The sequence below is a fragment of the Gymnoscopelus braueri genome (assembly GCF_963280865.1).
Source record: "Gymnoscopelus braueri genome assembly, chromosome: 13".
In the NCBI taxonomy this organism is placed as follows: Eukaryota; Metazoa; Chordata; class Actinopteri; order Myctophiformes; family Myctophidae; genus Gymnoscopelus; species Gymnoscopelus braueri.
In genome coordinates, this window is record NC_137615.1 from 38,120,935 (window position 1) to 38,141,444 (window position 20,510).

Here is a 20,510-nt window from a genome sequence, read left to right on the forward strand (position 1 = left end):
TTAACTAGCCTGCATTTTGCATCTACCTGGTCTAAAGTGTGAACAATGCATTATTGAGGTTAATAAATACTTCATTAAAATATACATTTCCTGTTCCGGTAAATCCTCCCATAGCTTTGCATGATTGGCTCGGCTGCAATCAATCTAATGAACCAATGAAATCAGCCAATCAAATTAAAATGAATGAACAGGAAACAGGCAGAAAACAGGCAGAGACCCAGGACTACAGTTATGTACAGAGCCTAGAAAGGATTTATTAGCCTTAATAAGGCATTGTTCCCACTTTGGACCAGGTAGATGCCAAAAATACTAGTTAAAAGTTTAATAACTTCACAGTTAACTGCTAATAGAGGCATAATAAGCTAATGTTAACAACAAAACAACTTTGTAAAGGTTGAACAATGATATAATAGGTAAGTTAGTGACACTGAAATGTGAATGCTATTTTAAACAATTTAATTAATGTTTTAATTAGTCTATAAACTGTTAGCAAGTTTCATATAAGCTCTTATAAATGTCTTATAATCTAACAATAAACATGTTTACAATGATATTATAAAGACCGTTTTGTGTTCCTTTTGTGCCTATAAATGGAGATGTCTGTTTCTGTCCATTTATCAGCATGCCCATTTATGGGCATGCTGATAAATGGATATTGCTGATATGCCCATATAAGGAGATCTCTGTATATGTCAGTCCTTGTCTCTTTTATGCCCATATATGGAGATTCCTTGTCATCGGTATATGCCCATATATGGGCATGACCCTTTTGTGCCCATATATGGAGCTGACTCGTGGTTTATTTATGGTTATGTTGTCATAGTAACGTGGCCGTCAGAGGTCCACTCGCTGCTACCATAGCAACAGAACAGTGACTTTGTCAACATACTCTGTCCAATCAGCGTGCAGTTGTGACAAGAACGTGGTTGAATTTTGGTATATAAACGTGTCAGTTAGTTAGTATTCAGTCATTTGCTGAGTTTAGATTTTGGTCAGTGGTGCTGAATGTTGGAGACCTGGAGGACATTATTAAGGTAAGGGACTCCAGAGAATCAAGATCCTAAACATGCAAAAGGGGTTGGAGAAGATGGAAACAGAGGGGGAAAAGGACACGATGAAGAATAATGAGATTAAGATAGAGAACAAGGTCTTCCTGAAAATGGAAAAGGGATTGGAGGAAGTAGTGGAAGCAGGACAGAGTGGGAGGAAACACCAGTCTGTTCTTAAAACTCCCAAGGGAACAAGAGACTACATCCCCTCGCAGATGGCCATCAGAGAGAAGGTGCTAAACACCATTATTGGCTGTTTCAAACGTCACGGTGCTGAGACCATTGACACACCTGTATTTGAACTAAAAGAGACATTGACAGGCAAGTATGGCGAGGACGCTAAGCTGATATACGACCTCAAGGACCAAGGTGGAGAGCTGTTGTCTCTCAGATATGACCTCACTGTGCCCTTTGCCCGCTACCTGGCCATGTACAAAGTCACCAACATTAAGCGCTACCAAATAGGCAAGGTCTATCGCCGTGACAACCCAGGCCCGGGCCGCTACAGGGAATTCTACCAATGTGATTTTGACATTGCAGGAAAGTATGATAATATGATCCCCGATGCTGAATGCCTGAAGATCATCTACGAAATCCTCAGCGAGCTGGACCTGGGAGACTTCTGCATCAAGGTCAATGACAGACGTATTCTGGAGGGAATGTTTGACATGTGCGGTGTTCCGAAAGACAAGTTTTGCACCATCTGTTCGTCAGTAGACAAAATGGACAAAATGTCTTGGCCAGACGTTAAAAATGAGATAATGGAGAAGGGCGTATCGGAGGAGGTGGCTGAGCAGATTGGTAAATATGTGCAAATGAAGAAGGGTGGTATTGACCTAGTAGAGCTCCTGCTTAAAGACACGAAGATGTGTGAGAACGACCAGATTTGTGCTGGCCTCACCGACATGAAGGAGCTCTTCAACTACCTGCAGATCTTCCAGGTCACAGACAAGGTGCTGTTTGATCTCAGCCTAGCCAGAGGTCTGGACTACTACACAGGTGTAATTTATGAGGCTGTGTTGATCCAGGCGGGTGCGGTGGCCCAAGAGATTACCGCGAGCATGGGCAGTGTGGCTGGAGGTGGACGGTATGACAACCTGGTGGACAGGATTTCCCCCAAGGATAGGAAGGTGCCGTGTGTCGGGGTCAGCATTGGCATGGAGAGGATCTTCTCTATCATTGAGGCCAAGGGTAACAACGTGCGTACCACAGAGGTGCAGGTCATGGTGGTCTCAGCACAGAAGAACTTACTAGAGGAGAGACTCCGACTGACGGCCGAGCTCTGGACTGCTGGCATCAAGGCAGAGACAGAGTACAAAAGGAACCCCAAATACCTGAACCAGGTGCAGTACTGTGTGCGCTCAGAAATCCCCCTGGTAGCCATCCTGGGAGAACAGGAACTGAAAGACGGAGTGGTCAAACTCTGCACTGTTGTCACCAAAGAGGAGGCAGAGGCTTGTGGATCAAAAGGTAATCTAATAAAAGAGGCTTATGTATCAAGAGGTGATTTAATAAAAGAGATCAGGAGAAGGACCTCAGAGGCCTGTTCATTCTGCTCTACCCAGCAAAAAAGCATACAAAATTAAATGACTAATGTAAGTAAGACCACACCGACTGATTAATCCATGATTCTGGGCATTATTTCTGTACTGTCCATCTCACATGAGGTGAGACAGTTGAGAATTCTCAGCCTCCTGGTCTAACTTTTCAAACTTGAAGTCCTTTAAGTAGAGGCTGTTTTCAAAGTTGTGTGATAGAAACGTAATATGTAATAACTACTGACTAAAGGTGATTTTTTTTTTGGGAGTGGTTCCCAGATATACAATATATATAATATGGCAATTTATTGCTAACAAGCACCGTGGAAGGCTTTTGGACCAGAAGATGGCAGACTTGCCAGAGGAGAGAGTGTTGCCTGATAAAGATCCTGATAAAGTTCATTTTTATAGATATGGAGTTGACTATTTTGGCCCCATTGAAGCTTAAAGTCATAAAAGAGATGGAGTGCTTTGTACCTGTCTGACCAGTCAGATGCACTTGGATGCGAAAAAAAATAAAAAGGAAAACAGGAGGGCCCCATTTTCTTAACCACTTATACTTCTTTGTGTGACAAATAGAAAAAATATCAGATCTCATTGTGAACTTGTTATTTTTCAATACAAATTTGGGCCAAATAGGGATGTGGTAAATGTTTTAGTTAAATTGTATTACCAAACATAATGACATATCACACAGTCTGCATGCATTTCCCCAAAGGAAATGCATGTATTTAATTCAGTCTGACCAGAAGCAGGGATAAAACATCCCCACCGGTAATCAAAATGACAGCGGTCAACATTTCACACTAAACATTAACTTGGTTCTGCATATAGTTGATAAGAACTACATTGAAATCAATTATCAGCATGTCAGTGATTTTGTAGTGTTATTACAACTGCCTCTTACCGCCTTTAACTCCCAGTGTACAACAGAGGGAGCCAGAGGTTAAGAGAAGAGAAATGACTCAGGGTCAGGGTAGAAGACAGGGTTAAGCAATTAAGCAATTAAAAAAGGGATTGGCTTTCATCCCCTCTTTTTTTTTAAACATTTTTGGTGTTATTGCCAGACCCAAGGGGTCGGGCTTACATGAGGCTTTGTACCTGTTTCGTCCATACATGGGCAGGGGCCATTTGTCCTCCGGCCCCAGCCAAAAAAAAGTGTTACATACTAGGACTTCATTCTGGGTCTGGCAGAACCAGGTCTCCTGGTCTTGTTTTTATGTTATGTTGATGAATTGAATATATAGGACCTCAATGGAAACAATTCCACTTGGACCTTTTTGTGTAAATCCTTTTAGACCAAGTGTATGACTGTTCTCTGTATGACTGTACTCGTGTATGACTGTACTCGTGCTGTTTGCATTTCTGTTTAATAAAATAATCAATCAATCAATCAATCAATCAATCAATGCACAGGTTAGCAAGAGGGAGTGTGTGTGTGTGTGTGTGTGTGTGTGTGTGTGTGTGTGTGTGTGTGTGTGTGTGTGTGTGTGTGTGTGTGTGTGTGTGTGCGTGCATGCGTGCGTGCGTGCGTTTGTATTACTATACTTGAAAAATGTCTGGTATAGCATATATATCTAGTATATTTATGAGAATAGATTGTCCTGATCCTCATAAGGAAAATTGTTGTTTTATGGTTAAAAAGATTTTGAGAGATATGTTTACGGTTTGGAAATATTCAGGTTGGGGTTAGGCTTATGATTAGACATTTAGAAGTTAGGTTTAGGGGTTGGAATTAGAGTAAAACATGATTTATACATAGTTACGCAACTATGTGTGTCAGTGTCATACACCGGAAAACTGCCGATCTACAAGCTCACAGAGCTGGGCTTGTAGATCTGCTTCAGGCTTATGGTTAAAAATGAAATTTGAAAAAAGAATGTCATTCACAAAATCCCTGTCTCAAAATGCTGATGTCTATTAGTTTAGTTGTGCGTGCGTGCGTGCGTGCGTGCGTGCGTGCGTGCGTGCGTGCGTGCGTGCGTGCGTGCGTGCGTGCGTGCGTGCGTGCGTGCGTGCGTGCGTGCGCAACACATTTCTTGTGCATGCTGCCAGTAGGCCAAGGAAGCACCCCCACACGTGTTGTGTTCAAGTTTTATATATTTTTTGAAATATTTAACTTTAATTTAAAATAATGGTAGTGAATGGGGTTCAGATTGAGTAGAAACCTTGCCCAAATTTGGAGTAATACGTCATGGATGACTGACATGTCTATGTATATCCTGTATTTTAAAATTAAAATACAAAAACAATATTAATTAGATGGCGGATGTCACATACTGGTAACATGACATCCAAGATCCCCATAGGAGTTATTGGACTCCGGTCTTGTTGCTTCACGAACACTTTTAATTTGATCCCTAATAAAATCACTGACTGGGAAAAAATGTGCTTGGCCCCTAGTTACACCTATACTGCATGAACAAGAAAATGTAAATACTGGAAAGTATAACATCTCAAATGAATATCTGGGTAATCCATTGATTATTCATGCAAATATGTAGGTCAAGACTGGCATCAATAATAAATACTGCATACATCTGCTGTAAGCTTTATGTATACTTTATGTAGATACATTAATGTACAACATGACCAATAGCTTTTACAGAGAATATAAAAGTTAATGTAGCTATAACCCATATAAGGGCAATAGAAGGTAATATTTTACCCTAACGTTAAGGGTCTTCACTTTTATTTTACAATCAAATAGAAAACTACTGGTTTAGACCTTATCAGTCAGAGATATAACTTCCGACATCAGTGAAACTTGAACCATTATTATCATCAACATTTCTGTTATTACCAACATTATATTCATCATCCTCGACATTGTGGCCATCATTATCATCATCAACATTGATATTATTACCATCATCAGAAATAAATAAAATATTATTTTATGATTATCACAGTTATTGCCACAATGTCATCATCATCATCATAATCACATCATCATCATCACCACCATCACAACTACCACCATAATCATTGTCATCATTACCATCATCAATTTCATTATGAATATGTTTAAGGCTTTTGTAAAGAAGACCCCAAACTTGAACTTTCTGAAGTTTGAAAGGTTCTGCCAGTAGGCTAAAACATAATGACATAATATGTATACAACAACAAAAGGGGAACAGAAAACCTATACATTATATACACATACATAACTTAAGCATACAGTATATCGTTTAACATCTTACGGGTAGTGATAAATCATTTCACAAATGAAAATAAATACAAAATGTCGGTTATATCTTTTTTTTTCTTTCTTTTTTAAAGAGGAACACAAAAAGCAAGCAAGGATCTTTAGTTTTACAAACAAAATGCATACAGAATCACATCGATACTCACTGACAGTCCAACATTTTTGGACCATGAGAGAAAAAACAATGGATAATTGCATAGGCATAAATCAAGCCTGCTCCTCAAAAAAATGTCAATACCTTTTCTACTCAATGGTCTTTTTTTAGTTAAAAAGTAGGCTCCATATAAGCCTACGCAACAGGACCATACACACTAACTAAAATAAAAGTATTTCAATATTCTGTGGTCCACACAAATATATGATATCAGTCCAGCTGACTCAAGACTGTAACGCTGTGTCTAGAGCTAAATTCAACCTAAATCTAACCTAGCACTGATCTCTGAGGTTTTCTGAGCAGAGCTCCTGTAATGGCACCTGGGGAGACGAACGCAGCACCAGAGAGACATGACGACATAGTCCAGGTGAGGTTCCACCGCAATGTTCACAGTCCTGACTCTCCTTCTACTCACTTCCTTGCTGTCTCACTCTTTCCCGCGTTCCCTGACATCATGCATCGCTCTGCTGTTCATCATCTCCTGACAGAGTTACAGATCTGCAAGGGAAAACGTTTGAGACTGTGCTAACACAAAGCTTCATGTATCTGTTCCGTTGTGTTGTGTTCCAGAGCGCTGTGGAACGATGAAGGTGTGGCTGGTGGTCTTCCTCCTGGTGCTGACGGAGGAGGTGGTGAAGGTTTGTAATGACCAATATGACAATACTAGAATGTGTAATATTTCATATGTTTATCGTTGCTGTCGGGCAGAAACCTCATATCTCGTTTTTTGTGTGAATTAACGTCTTACTTGATCATAGTACAGCGTCACACAAAAGCATCAGAAGTAGCAGATCCGCAAGCAAGGCGCATTTTGAGCATGTGGATCTGCTACTTTTGATGCGTTTGAATTTGAATCCTGAAAAGTAACAGCTCTGGACACTGGTTACCTGTCAAAGCTCGCCTGTTGGGCTGGAGCTGTGGCTCTCACCAATTACCTGTCAAAGCTCGCCTGTTGGGCTGGAGCTTTGGCTTTCACCAGTTACCACCAGTGCAGGTATGTTTGTTTTTGGTTTAAGCGATCATGAGCTGTAGAAGAGTATACTGTGAACTTACTAGTTTTGTTTTAGCCTTCAGGTGCTACAACCTGGGTGCACTGATCATACTTGGACTGACCTGGGGGTTTTGATGTGGGTTAGCTAGCCATATGGCAGGTAGGTTCACTATTCCTCCCCATTCATAGTGTCTCTTTAATCACAGCCTTGTGGCACCCAGAGTAATTTAAACTGTTTTTGTTCTGGCAGTGACCTACCGCACGGTGGTGTGTATAAGTGACTGACGGCGCTGCTGCTTTGCCTGGGTTGAAACTGCTGGTCTTCCTATGAGTACTGTTTGGCTGAAAGTTAACTGGATCCAGTGTTGGCTGGAGGGACCCATTACTCCAGCAACCATCTCTATGACCTGCTATGATACTTTTATAATACAGCTAATATTAAGTGCGCTATGTTGACGGTGATCTGTAATTCTGTGTGCGTGTGGTTGCCCTGGCTCGTGGGGGTTCCCCCTGCCCCGGGTCGGGTGGCCCTGTCCTTGTTGGTGAGCCCCAAAACCCTGGTCTGTTAGTTTATGTCTGCCCCTTTATATTTGTGTATGCTACTGTTCATGTCAATATTTAGCCATACTTTTCGTGGTGAAATTCCATTGTTTTAATTGTTTGTATAAAATAAAATGCCATTAATGCTTTTGTACTTGATCACGCCTCTGCCTCTATCATTAAATGTACAACGAACCTTGTGGGGAGTTATACTGTGTAATCAGGACGGGTGTATTTCCAGATTTAGATTAGAGTCATGATTTCCTAAGGTGCAATTCCTTAGGTGGCGTAGTTGGCTATTTCATTCTTACCGCCCTGTTACATATGCATGCTTAATTGGCTACACCTGTTCATTTGGCAAGTTCTGATTTAGCTCCCAACTGACTGTGGTTTGTTTGTAATCTCTTTATGGTGCATTTTTGTTACTTCTGTGATAACGTTTATATTTGTGTTACAATGTTTGGAAAGTTTTGGTGTTAGTCTTTGCTACACTGAGTTGTTTGTTGATTGCCTTGTGACACTGTGCAGATAGCCTGTTAAAGTGCACCATGGATGCTAGTGGATACATTTAAGCTAATGTTTGTGTTCATGCTAATTCTAAGTGTTTATTTCTGACTTTTTGTTTATTTTCAGACCACATTTATACCGTTGTATGTACAAGTACAGCAATAGTAGTACGACAGCCTTAACTCCTCAAAGGAATTAAGGTGTCCCCACATGCTGTACTGCAGTGAAAGGGACTTAACACTGCTCCACCTTAATAAACTAGGCAATGAAAATAAAATATTTATATTTTATTCACACCAACACACAGAACAGCCTTCTGTTTCTTTCCTTCCCTCTGTCAGCCTTGCAGTTGCTGCTGTGTCTGACACTTGTGGCAGGGAGGGCCTCAAGGTCAACAGGGCCTCAAGGTTGAGTTCCGTAATACAGGCATTGAAACTAGAATCATATTATTTCTGTTACATTAAAGGGATATTTCACTTGTTTTGGGTAATTTTAACGTCTACTCAGGCTTTTGTGTTTCACCCCAGACAGTTTTTAAGTTGCTTGATTCAGTATTTATACATTTGATTATTAGCTCAATGATAAAAATGGCAGCACTTGCACAGGAAACTGGGTTCAAATCCGGGGTAGAAGAGGAGAGTTACATAGTGCTGCTTTAATACAATATATCTTACACAATTTGGGTGGTTGTGTATTTGGTCTCCCTGCGCTTCTATTGAGAAATGTAGTGTGTGTGTGTGTGGGGGTGGGTGTGGGTGGTGGGGTGTGGGGGGTGTGTATGTGTGTGTGGGGGGGGGGGGTGTGTGTGTGTGTTTCAGTGTTGGCTGCTGTATGCTGGGAAGCTAACAGTAAGGCCACCAGTAAATGTAATTACACTGTCTTTGACCGGTTGAATAATACTGGACAGAACGCTCTTCAATTTAATTAAATTAAATGTTGCCTTAATTACAAAGCTTTCTCCCATAGAATCACTTTCAATGAGTAATATGTATAAGACAATTTTAATATGGATTTAGAAAATTGTCCATCGTGGTAAAAAAAACAATTTGTGGAATCCAGAAGTGTGTGTGTGTGTGTGTGTGTGTGTGTGTGTGTGTGTGTGTGTGTGTGTGTGTGTGTGTGTGTGTGTGTGTGTGAGTGAACAGGCACTCGGGGGGGGGGGGGGGGGGGGGGCAGTCCCTACCCACCACCACGGAAGTTGTGGGTTTGAATCCACCGTGGTGCATCCGGCTTTGTTGAGCGTCTACACCAGGGGTGTCAAACTCGTTTCGGGGTAAGGGCCACATTGAAGCGCCACGTTTCGAGCTTGTAGATCTGCTACTTTTGATGCTTTTGAATCCTGAAAAGTAACAGTTTTGGTCGGTTTCCACCCGACAGAGACGACGATGTACTGCAGACCTGTATAACATATGCACTGCAGATCTGTAAAACATATATACAGATCTATAAACACATGCCTGTAGCAGGATTGGCTATAAAAAGAAATACTATATTTCTTTATATGAAATGAAATGAGAGTTAAATGTAGGTTAGGGGTTTAAGCAGCTTTAATGTAATCCGGTTGATCAGTCACACTGATCAATCTGATATAGCAACGTATGTTGCTATATCAAACGTTATTTTTGTACGGGTCCATTTGGTTCCATTTGTACAGAGTTACAGAACTGTAAGGGTCCATTTGGTTCCATTTGTACACTCAGAGTTACAGACCTGTAAGGGTCCATTTGGTTCCATTTGTACAGAGTTACAAACCTGTAAGGGTCCATTTGGTTCCATTTGTACAGAGTTACAGACCTGTAAGGGTCCATTTGGTTCCATTTGTACAGAGTTACAGATCTGCAAGGGAAAACGTTTGAGACTGTGCTAACACAAAGCTTCATGTATCTGTTCCGTTGTGTTGTGTTCCAGAGCGCTGTGGAACGATGAAGGTGTGGCTGGTGGTCTTCCTCCTGGTGCTGACGGAGGAGGTGGTGAAGGTTTGTAATGACCAATATGACAATACTAGAATGTGTAATATTTCATATGTTTATCGTTGCTGTCGGGCAGAAACCTCATATCTCGTTTTTTGTGTGAATTAACGTCTTACTTGATCATAGTACAGCGTCACACAAAAGCATCAGAAGTAGCAGATCCGCAAGCAAGGCGCATTTTGAGCATGTGGATCTGCTACTTTTGATGCGTTTGAATTTGAATCCTGAAAAGTAACAGCTCTGGACATATGAGGTTTCCACCCGACAGAGACAATAATATGCAATTATGCCTTATTGAAAATCATGAACTCGGTTCCATGTAAATCATGGAACCGAGTTGACAATCAATGTGATGATTCCTGTTCATTTCCCCAGCGCTTCATTTGATTGGCTGATTTCATATTTGATTGATTGCAGTCGAGCCAATCATATCAAGCTATGTGGAAATGAACCGGAACAGGAAATGGACATGGCAGCTTCTGGAAACCTGCAGTGCCTATTATACACTTGACAGTTAACTATGATTTTTGCATCTACTGTACCTGGTCTAAAGTGGGAACAAAGTCTTATTAATGTTAACAAATCCTTTATTATGCATTTATTAACAGTTAACTAGCCTGCATTTTGCATCTACCTGGTCTAAAGTGTGAACAATGCATTATTGAGGTTAATAAATACTTCATTAAAATATACATTTCCTGTTCCGGTAAATCCTCCCATAGCTTTGCATGATTGGCTCGGCTGCAATCAATCTAATGAACCAATGAAATCAGCCAATCAAATTAAAATGAATGAACAGGAAACAGGCAGAAAACAGGCAGAGACCCAGGACTACAGTTATGTACAGAGCCTAGAAAGGATTTATTAGCCTTAATAAGGCATTGTTCCCACTTTGGACCAGGTAGATGCCAAAAATACTAGTTAAAAGTTTAATAACTTCACAGTTAACTGCTAATAGAGGCATAATAAGCTAATGTTAACAACAAAACAACTTTGTAAAGGTTGAACAATGATATAATAGGTAAGTTAGTGACACTGAAATGTGAATGCTATTTTAAACAATTTAATTAATGTTTTAATTAGTCTATAAACTGTTAGCAAGTTTCATATAAGCTCTTATAAATGTCTTATAATCTAACAATAAACATGTTTACAATGATATTATAAAGACCGTTTTGTGTTCCTTTTGTGCCTATAAATGGAGATGTCTGTTTCTGTCCATTTATCAGCATGCCCATTTATGGGCATGCTGATAAATGGATATTGCTGATATGCCCATATAAGGAGATCTCTGTATATGTCAGTCCTTGTCTCTTTTATGCCCATATATGGAGATTCCTTGTCATCGGTATATGCCCATATATGGGCATGACCCTTTTGTGCCCATATATGGAGCTGACTCGTGGTTTATTTATGGTTATGTTGTCATAGTAACGTGGCCGTCAGAGAAAAAAATGAGTATGTTTGATCTCTGCTACCATAGCAACAGAACAGTGACTTTGTCAACATACTCTGTCCAATCAGCGTGCAGTTGTGACAAGAACGTGGTTGAATTTGGGTATATAAACGTGTCAGTTAGTTAGTATTCAGTCATTTGCTGAGTTTAGATTTTGGTCAGTGGTGCTGAATGTTGGAGACCTGGAGGACATTATTAAGGTAAGATACTCCAGAGAATCAAGATCCTAAACATGCAAAAGGGGTTGGAGAAGATGGAAACAGAGGGGGAAAAGGACATGATGAAGAATAATGAGATTAAGATAGAGAACAAGGTCTTCCTGAAAATGGAAAAGGGATTGGAGGAAGTAGTGGAAGCAGGAAAGAGTGGGAGGAAACACCAGTCTGTTCTTAAAACTCCCAAGGGAACAAGAGACTACATCCCCTCGCAGATGGCCATCAGAGAGAAGGTGCTAAACACCATTATTGGCTGTTTCAAACGTCACGGTGCTGAGACCATTGACACACCTGTATTTGAACTAAAAGAGACATTGACAGGCAAGTATGGCGAGGACGCTAAGCTGATATACGACCTCAAGGACCAAGGTGGAGAGCTGTTGTCTCTCAGATATGACCTCACTGTGCCCTTTGCCCGCTACCTGGCCGTGCACAAAGTCACCAACATTAAGCGCTACCAAATAGGCAAGGTCTATCGCCGTGACAACCCAGGCCCGGGCCGCTACAGGGAATTCTACCAATGTGATTTTGACATTGCAGGAAAGTATGATAATATGATCCCCGATGCTGAATGCCTGAAGATCATCTACGAAATCCTCAGCGAGCTGGACCTGGGAGACTTCTGCATCAAGGTCAATGACAGACGTATTCTGGAGGGAATGTTTGACATGTGCGGTGTTCCGAAAGACAAGTTTTGCACCATCTGTTCGTCAGTAGACAAAATGGACAAAATGTCTTGGCCAGACGTTAAAAATGAGATAATGGAGAAGGGCGTATCGGAGGAGGTGGCTGAGAAGATTGGTAAATATGTGCAAATGAAGAAGGGTGGTATTGACCTAGTAGAGCTCCTGCTTAAAGACACAAAGATGTGTGAGAACGACCAGATTTGTGCTGGCCTCACCGACATGAAGGAGCTCTTCAACTACCTGCAGATCTTCCAGGTCACAGACAAGGTGCTGTTTGATCTCAGCCTAGCCAGAGGTCTGGACTACTACACAGGTGTAATTTATGAGGCTGTGTTGATCCAGGCGGGTGCGGTGGCCCAAGAGATTACCACGAGCATGGGCAGTGTGGCTGGAGGTGGACGGTATGACAACCTGGTGGACAGGATTTCCCCCAAGGCCAGGAAGGTGCCGTGTGTCGGGGTCAGCATTGGCATGGAGAGGATCTTCTCTATTATGGAGGCCAAGGGTAACAACGTGCGTACCACAGAGGTGCAGGTCATGGTGGTCTCAGCACAGAAGAACTTACTAGAGGAGAGACTCCGACTGACGGCCGAGCTCTGGACTGCTGGCATCAAGGCAGAGACAGAGTACAAAAGGAACCCCAAATACCTGAACCAGGTGCAGTACTGTGTGCGCTCAGAAATCCCCCTGGTAGCCATCCTGGGAGAACAGGAACTGAAAGACGGAGTGGTCAAACTCTGCACTGTTGTCACCAAAGAGGAGGCAGAGGCTTGTGGATCAAAAAGTAATCTAATAAAAGAGGCTTATGTATCAAGAGGTGATTTAATAAAAGAGATCAGGAGAAGGACCTCAGAGGCCTGTTCATTCTGCTCTACCCAGCAAAAAAGCATACAAAATTAAATGACTAATGTAAGTAAGACCACACCGACTGATTAATCCATGATTCTGGGCATTATTTCTGTACTGTCCATCTCACATGAGGTGAAACAGGTCTCTAGTGGAGACAGTTGAGAATTCTCAGCCTCCTGGTCTAACTTTTCAAACTTGAAGTCCTTTAAGTAGAGGCTGTTTTCAAAGTTGTGTGATAGAAACTTAATATGTAATAACTATACTGACTAAAGGTGATATTTTTTTTGGAGTGGTTCCCAGATATTCAATATATATAATATGGCAATTTATTGCTAACAAGCACCGTGGAAGGCTTTTGGACCAGAAGATGGCAGACTTGCCAGAGGAGAGAGTGTTGCCTGATAAAGATCCTGATAAAGTTCATTTTTATAGATATGGAGTTGACTTTTGGCCCCATTGAAGCTTAAAGGGCAAGACCACTTTGGTAGAGGTTTGGGTTGTGTAGTTACCTTGCCATGATGTAACTCCAAAGGTGGGCAAGAAATGAAAAATAATTGCTCCATTGATTAGAATGGAGCAATTATTAGTATGCTCCCCATTGACTTACATTGTATGGTAAAACAGCTCTCAAAGTCACTATTTCAGCACGTAAACGAATGCAAACAAAGTTGATTCAGACAATATAGAACATCACCAAACCCAGTACTGTTTTATTTTTTAATAAAAATGTCAACTTCCTGTTGATTTTGCCATTTTTAATAAGTAGAAAACCTGGACTGGATCCGCAGATCCAGATCTTCAAATAGTAAAATCAACAGGAAGTTGACATTTTTATAAAAAAAAAAAACAGTGTACTGGGTTTGGTGATGCTCTATATTGTCTGAATCAGCTTTGTTTGTGTTCATTTATGTGCTAAAAGAGTGACTTTGAGAGCTGTTTTACCATACAATGTAAGTCAATGAGGAGCATATTTTTGAATTATCAATTTCTAATCAATGGAGCAATTATTTTTGATTTCTTGCCCACCTTTGGAGTTACATCATGGAAAGGTAACTACACAACCCAAACCTCTACCAAAGTGGTCTTACCCTTTAAAGTCATAAAAGAGATGGAGTGCTTTGTACCTGTCTGACCAGTCAGATGCACTTGGATGCGAAAAAAATAAAAAGGAAAACAGGAGGGCCCCATTTTCTTAACCACTTATACTTCTTTGTGTGACAAATAGAAAGAATATCAGATCTCATTGTGAACTTGTTATTTTTCAATACAAATTTGGGCCAAATAGGGATGTGGTAAATGTTTTAGTTAAATTGTATTACCAAACATAATGACATATCACACAGTCTGCATGCATTTCCCCAAAGGAAATGCATGTATTTAATTCAGTCTGACCAGAAGCAGGGATAAAACATCCCCACCGGTAATCAAAATGACAGCGGTCACTGTCAACATTTCACACTAAACATTAACTTGGTTCTGCATATAGTTGAGAACTACATTGAAATCAATTATCAGTATGTCAGTGATTTTGTAGTGTAATTACAACTGCCTCTTACCACCTTTAACTCCCAGTGTACAACAGAGGGAGCCAGAGGTTAAGAGAAGAGAAATGACTCAGGGTCAGGGTAGAAGACAGGGTTAAGCAATTAAGCAATTAAAAAAGGGATTGGCTTTCATCCCTTCTTTTTTTATACTCATATAGTACATAATAAGTGTTTTATTTTTTGGATGATATAGATTTTTGGTGTTATTTTTATGTTATGTTGATGAATTGAATATATAGGACCTCAATGGAAACAATTCCTCTAGGACCTTTTTGTGTAAATCCTTTTAGACCAAGTGTATGACTGTTCTCTGTATGACTGTACTCGTGTATGACTGTACTCGTGTATGACTGTACTCGTGCTGTTTGCATTTCTGTTTAATAAAAGAATCAATCAATCAATCAATCAATCAATCAATCAAAGCACAGGTTAGCAAGAGGGAGTGTGTGTGTGTGTGTGTGTGTGTGTGTGTGTGTGTGCGTGCATGCGTGCGTGCGTGCGTTTGTATTACTATACTTGAAAAATGTCTGGTATAGCATATATATCTAGTATATTTATGAGAATAGATTGTCCTGATCCTCATAAGGAAAATTGTTGTTTTATGGTTAAAAAGATTTTGAGAGATATGTTTACGGTTAGAAAAATATTCAGGTTGGGGTTAGGCTTATGATTAGACATTTAGAAGTTAGGTTTAGGGGTTGGAATTAGAGTAAAACATGATTTATACATAGTTACGCAACTATGTGTGTCAGTGTCATACACCGGAAAACTGCCGATCTACAAGCTCACAGAGCTGGGCTTGTAGATCTGCTTCAGGCTTATGGTTAAAAATGGCATTTGAAAAAAGAATGTCATTCACAAAATCCCTGTCTCAAAATGCTGATGTCTATTAGTTTAGTAATACCTGTGTGTGTGTGTGCGTGTGTGTGTGCGTGCGTGCGTGCGTGCGTGCGCAACACATTTCTTGTGCATGCTGCCAGTAGGCCAAGGAAGCACCCCCACACGTGTTGTGTTCAAGTTTTATATATTTTTTGAAATATTTAACTTTAATTTAAAATAATGGTAGTGAATGGGGTTCAGATTGAGTAGAAACCTTGCCCAAATTTGGAGTAATACGTCATGGATGACTGACATGTCTATGTATATCCTGTATTTTAAAATTAAAATACAAAAACAATATTAATTAGATGGCGGATGTCACATACTGGTAACATGACATCCAAGATCCCCATAGGAGTTATTGGACTCCGGTCTTGTTGCTTCACGAACACTTTTAATTTGATCCCTAATAAAATCACTGACTGGGAAAAAATGTGCTTGGCCCCTAGTTACACCTATACTGCATGAACAAGAAAATGTAAATACTGGAAATTGTCAGAAAGTATAACATCTCAAATGAATATCTGGGTAATCCATTGATTATTCATGCAAATATATAGGTCAAGACTGGCATCAATAATAAATACTGCGTACATCTGCTGTAAGCTTTATGTATACTTTATGTAGATACATTAATGTACAACATGACCAATAGCTTTTACAGAGAATATAAAAGTTAATGTAGCTATAACCCATATAAGGGCAATAGAAGGTAATATTTTACCCTAACGTTAAGGGTCTTCACTTTTATTTTACAATCAAATAGAAAACTACTGGTTTAGACCTTATCAGTCAGAGATATAACTTCCGACATCAGTGAAACTTTAACCATTATTATCATCAACATTTCTATTATTACCAACATTATATTCATCATCCTCGACATTGTGGCCATCGTTGACATTTCAACATCATTATCATCATCAACATTGATATTATTACCATCATCAGAAATAAATAAAATATTATTTTATGATTATCACAGTTATTGCCTCCATACCAACAATGTCATCATCATCATCATCATCATCATAATCACATCATCATCATCATCATCATCATCACCACCATCACAACTACCACCATAATCATTGTCATCATTACCATCATCAATTTCAATATGAATATGTTTAAGGCTTTTGTAAAGAAGACCCCAAACTTGAACTTGAATGAAAGGTTCTGCCAGTAGGCTAAAACATAATGACATAATATGTATACAACAACAAAAGGGGAACAGAAAACCTATACATTATATACACATACATAACTTAAGCATACAGTATATCGTTTAACATCTTACGGGTAGTGATAAATCATTTCACAAATGAAAATAAATACAAAATGTCGGTTATATCTTTTTTTTTCTTTCTTTTTTAAAGAGGAACACAAAAAGCAAGCAAGGATCTTTAGTTTTACAAACAAAATGCATACAGAATCACATCGATACTCACTGACAGTCCAACATTTTTGGACCATGAGAGAAAAAACAAAAGCTTAATCTGACTGGTACCCTAATGGATAATTGCATAGGCATAAATCAAGCCTGCTCCTCAAAAAAATGTCAATACCTTTTCTACTCAATGGGCTTTTTTTAGTTAAAAAGTAGGCTCCATATAAGCCTACGCAACAGGACCATACACACTAACTAAAATAAAAGTATTTCAATATTCTGTGGTCCACACAAATATATGATATCAGTCCAGCTGACTCAAGACTGTAACGCTGTGTCTAGAGCTAAATTCAACCTAAATCTAACCTAGCACTGATCTCTGAGGTTTTCTGAGCAGAGCTCCTGTAATGGCACCTGGGGAGACGAACGCAGCACCAGAGAGACATGACGACATAGTCCAGGTGAGGTTCCACCGCAATGTTCACAGTCCTGACTCTCCTTCTACTCACTTCCTCGCTGTCTCACTCTTTCCTGCGTTCCCTGACATCATGCATCGCTCTGCTGTTCATCATCTCCTGACAGGAAACGGTTTAGCCCTCTGTAAGCGATTCGAGCATGAACATCTTGAACTCTTGAGTTTAAAGTACAACATAAAGCACAGTGAGGTGCATACGCACACGCGCACACACACACACACACACACACACACACACACACACACACACACACACACACACACACACACACACACACACACACACACACACACACACACACACACACACACACACACACACACACTGTATGCACTGACATCTGCATTATATGGCTGCCTGCCGCACGCACACTCACGGAGACACATTACGCACGTGTACAAACATATCTCAAAATGAGTTTATAATACTTCACATGCACGTAGGAGCATCTGAGAAGGAAATAAAAAGACATGGCAGTTGTGCTTCTTGAGCTGTGTGCGGAGAGGAAAACACATGGCACACATTGATTAGCGGGAGAGTATGAGAGGCAGATGTAGGGGTAGGCTTGGAACAGAGATGGAAAGGGGGGGAGGAGGTGAACAGGAGACAGCATATTTCATATCAGCAAACACCGGCTGGTAAGTCTTAAGAAGGTCTGCTCATGTGTTGGTCCACTGTGTCCCAGAGGAGTAAAAAGCCTGAGTTATACTTGGTTGTGTACAGGTGTCAAGCACTGAAAATAGCCAATCTACAAGGTCGCTGCACTGAGACCTTCCAGATCCGCTATTTTTGGTTGCGCGACACCAGTTTGCAACTAAGTATAAATCACGCATAGGATGCGCTCTAATCTTTGTGTCCTGGAGCTTTCCTGTCCCTCTCAGTACTCTGTCCCATTGCTTGTCCAGCTCAAGGGCTTCAGGACTTGGGGTTGGTCCAGGGGAGAGACTGGCATCTCTGTCTCTAAAGCCTCCAGAGGCTGCACTAAAGCAGTGCACCATGAAGAGATGACACTCGTGTCTGTGGCAAGTGCAGCTTTGAACAACCAGGCTGAATGATTGTGTGGTGTGGTGTGGTGTGGTGTGGTGTGGTGTGGTGTGGTGTGGTGTGTGTGTGTGTGTGTGTGTGTGTGTGTGTGTGTGTGTGTGTGTGTGTGTGTGTGTGTGTGTGTGTGTGTGTGTGTGTGTGTGTGTGTGTGTGTGTGTGTGTGTGTGTGTGTGTGTGTGTGTGTGTGTGTGTGTGTGTGTGCCTTTGTGTGCACAGGCAGGTAAAATCAGGAAGTGGGGGAAAAAGACGGCAGGGTCGGAGCCTAGGACAAGGAGGAGCCCGTCGCTCTTCACTTCTTGTTGGCGATGCGTCTCTTTCTGGTGGCCAACATGTCGTAGAAGGGATCTTTGCTGATGCTGGCCCTGGAGGAACCAATCAAAGTGTAGCCATGAAATAAATAATAACGCCACATGAGAGAGGGCATCTTTGATATGGAAATGTAGGCACATTTATACAACCCCCCACTTTAACTAGATTAAAAAAAGGGGGAAAAAGTTTGTGCAGTGACCTAGTTTGGTTTCCATGGTTTCTGAAGAACCCCCTACCCCCCCACCCCCCGTACTCCGGTTCCATTGCTGTTAGTTTCTCTGGAACCTCTCACTGATTCCCCACTCTAGAACTCTGCCAAGCACATAGTAAAATGTACACACACACACACACACACACACACACACACACACACACACACACACACACACACACACACACACACACACACACACACACACACACACACACACACACACACACACACACACACACACACACACACACACACACACACACACACACACACACACACACACACACTCGCTTTCCCTCCTGCTGTTCAGCAGGTTTATGGGTCTGTGCGAGTGAAAACAATAGTGCTCCAGATTACTGAATCTTCAGCTTTCTCTCTTCCTATTCAGGGCGACGGAAACGGCACCCTGCACAACGAGACCAAAGTGAGTCAGGAAGCCATGTGGGCTCCACAGAGGAGCCCAGTTTCATGGCTGCTAAATCCTGTTAGCGGCAGCACAAAGCAAGAAGCAGCTCAACCCCCCTCACTGCAGATACCATTCACGTATACACTGCCACGCGATATAGAGTGGAGCCGTGAGAATTCCCTTTCTTTCCCCAAAGCTTATTGAAATTTTTTCCACAACCCAATTTGTTCACGAAACAAAAACGGCACCGTAAGGTGCCGTACGGGAACATTCAATGGAAAAAGAAAAGAGATCAAACCCAACTGTGAAAAGATGACATATGAAATGCTATTTCCTTTGTTGCTACCCTGCCCATAATGAATGAATATCATCTCAAATATGATCAATGAAATGTAGAAGCTTACATTAAATACACAAATGGATACATCTACATTCTACCTCTATGTGAGATTAAGTTATCAGAGCCTGTGGTCCACTTTCTCTACCGACGCAACTGATTGCTACTAAAAGTGTTCCCCCATGAAACTCTACATTTATGACTGAAAATGAGGTGAAATCACCATTTCCATAAAAAGCCATTTATCTCCCAAGACCCTGGGTTCTCGTGGACCCCTCTGGTGAGATTCACGGCACTGTCCGCTATGGGGGGGCTGCTGCTAATGCGTTAGCCCAGTTTGGAGCCTCCTCTTTGGGTTAAGCTTGCTGGGCATAATACTGGCTCACCCCCTGGGGTGCTATAAGCGGTGACTAATCCCTTACCATTTCCCCTGTGAATGCACTTGGAGAAGGGGTTTGCAGGGGAGATTGTTACAGTGCACACAAGCACCAGCCCTACTCTGCTGAGCCGACTGTCTTTGACATTGTGCCATCTCTTACGCAGGCAATTACAAGGGATTTAATACTGAGGGCACCAGCAACTAGGTTATGTAATATAGTGGTTCTCAAAGTGGGGTCCAGGGACCCCCCAGTGGTCCTTGAGGGGTTCCAGGGGGTCCCCAGCCAAAGTAGTTAACATAGCATCACAATCATTTTAACCACCTTATCCATGTATACAGTATGTTGGCTATTCAAAAAATAGCAGATCT

The 20,510-nt window shown here is 41.2% G+C and overlaps 3 protein-coding genes across 5 annotated transcripts in view; 2 read left to right on the forward strand and 1 right to left on the reverse strand.

Annotated features, from left to right (window-relative positions):
• Nucleotides 1–1,249: 1,249 nt before the first annotated feature.
• LOC308099563 (histidine--tRNA ligase, cytoplasmic-like) lies at nt 1,250–9,971 on the forward strand (the record flags this gene model as incomplete). The annotated part of the gene is made up of 4 exons (XM_080448299.1): nt 1,250–2,519; nt 6,520–6,587; nt 6,846–6,943; nt 9,896–9,971. The coding sequence occupies exons 1-4, from the start codon at nt 1,265–1,267 to the stop codon at nt 9,969–9,971; spliced, it is 1,497 nt and encodes a 498-aa protein (XP_080304425.1). The 5' UTR covers nt 1,250–1,264.
• Nucleotides 9,972–11,792: 1,821 nt separating this feature from the next.
• LOC308099564 (histidine--tRNA ligase, cytoplasmic-like) lies at nt 11,793–14,776 on the forward strand (the record flags this gene model as incomplete). The annotated part of the gene is made up of 2 exons (XM_080448300.1): nt 11,793–13,098; nt 14,736–14,776. The coding sequence occupies exons 1-2, from the start codon at nt 11,844–11,846 to the stop codon at nt 14,774–14,776; spliced, it is 1,296 nt and encodes a 431-aa protein (XP_080304426.1). The 5' UTR covers nt 11,793–11,843.
• Nucleotides 14,777–16,188: 1,412 nt separating this feature from the next.
• The window catches only part of LOC308099712 (cytohesin-3), a gene marked incomplete at its 3' end in the record, with an annotated part of 50,357 nt that continues 46,035 nt past the window's right edge, over nt 16,189–20,510 (reverse strand). For all 3 annotated transcript variants that reach the window (XM_080448449.1, XM_080448450.1, XM_080448448.1), the window contains exon 13: nt 16,189–18,858. In XM_080448449.1, the coding sequence (XP_080304575.1) occupies nt 18,786–18,858 (73 nt within the window). The remainder of the gene's footprint in view (nt 18,859–20,510) is intronic.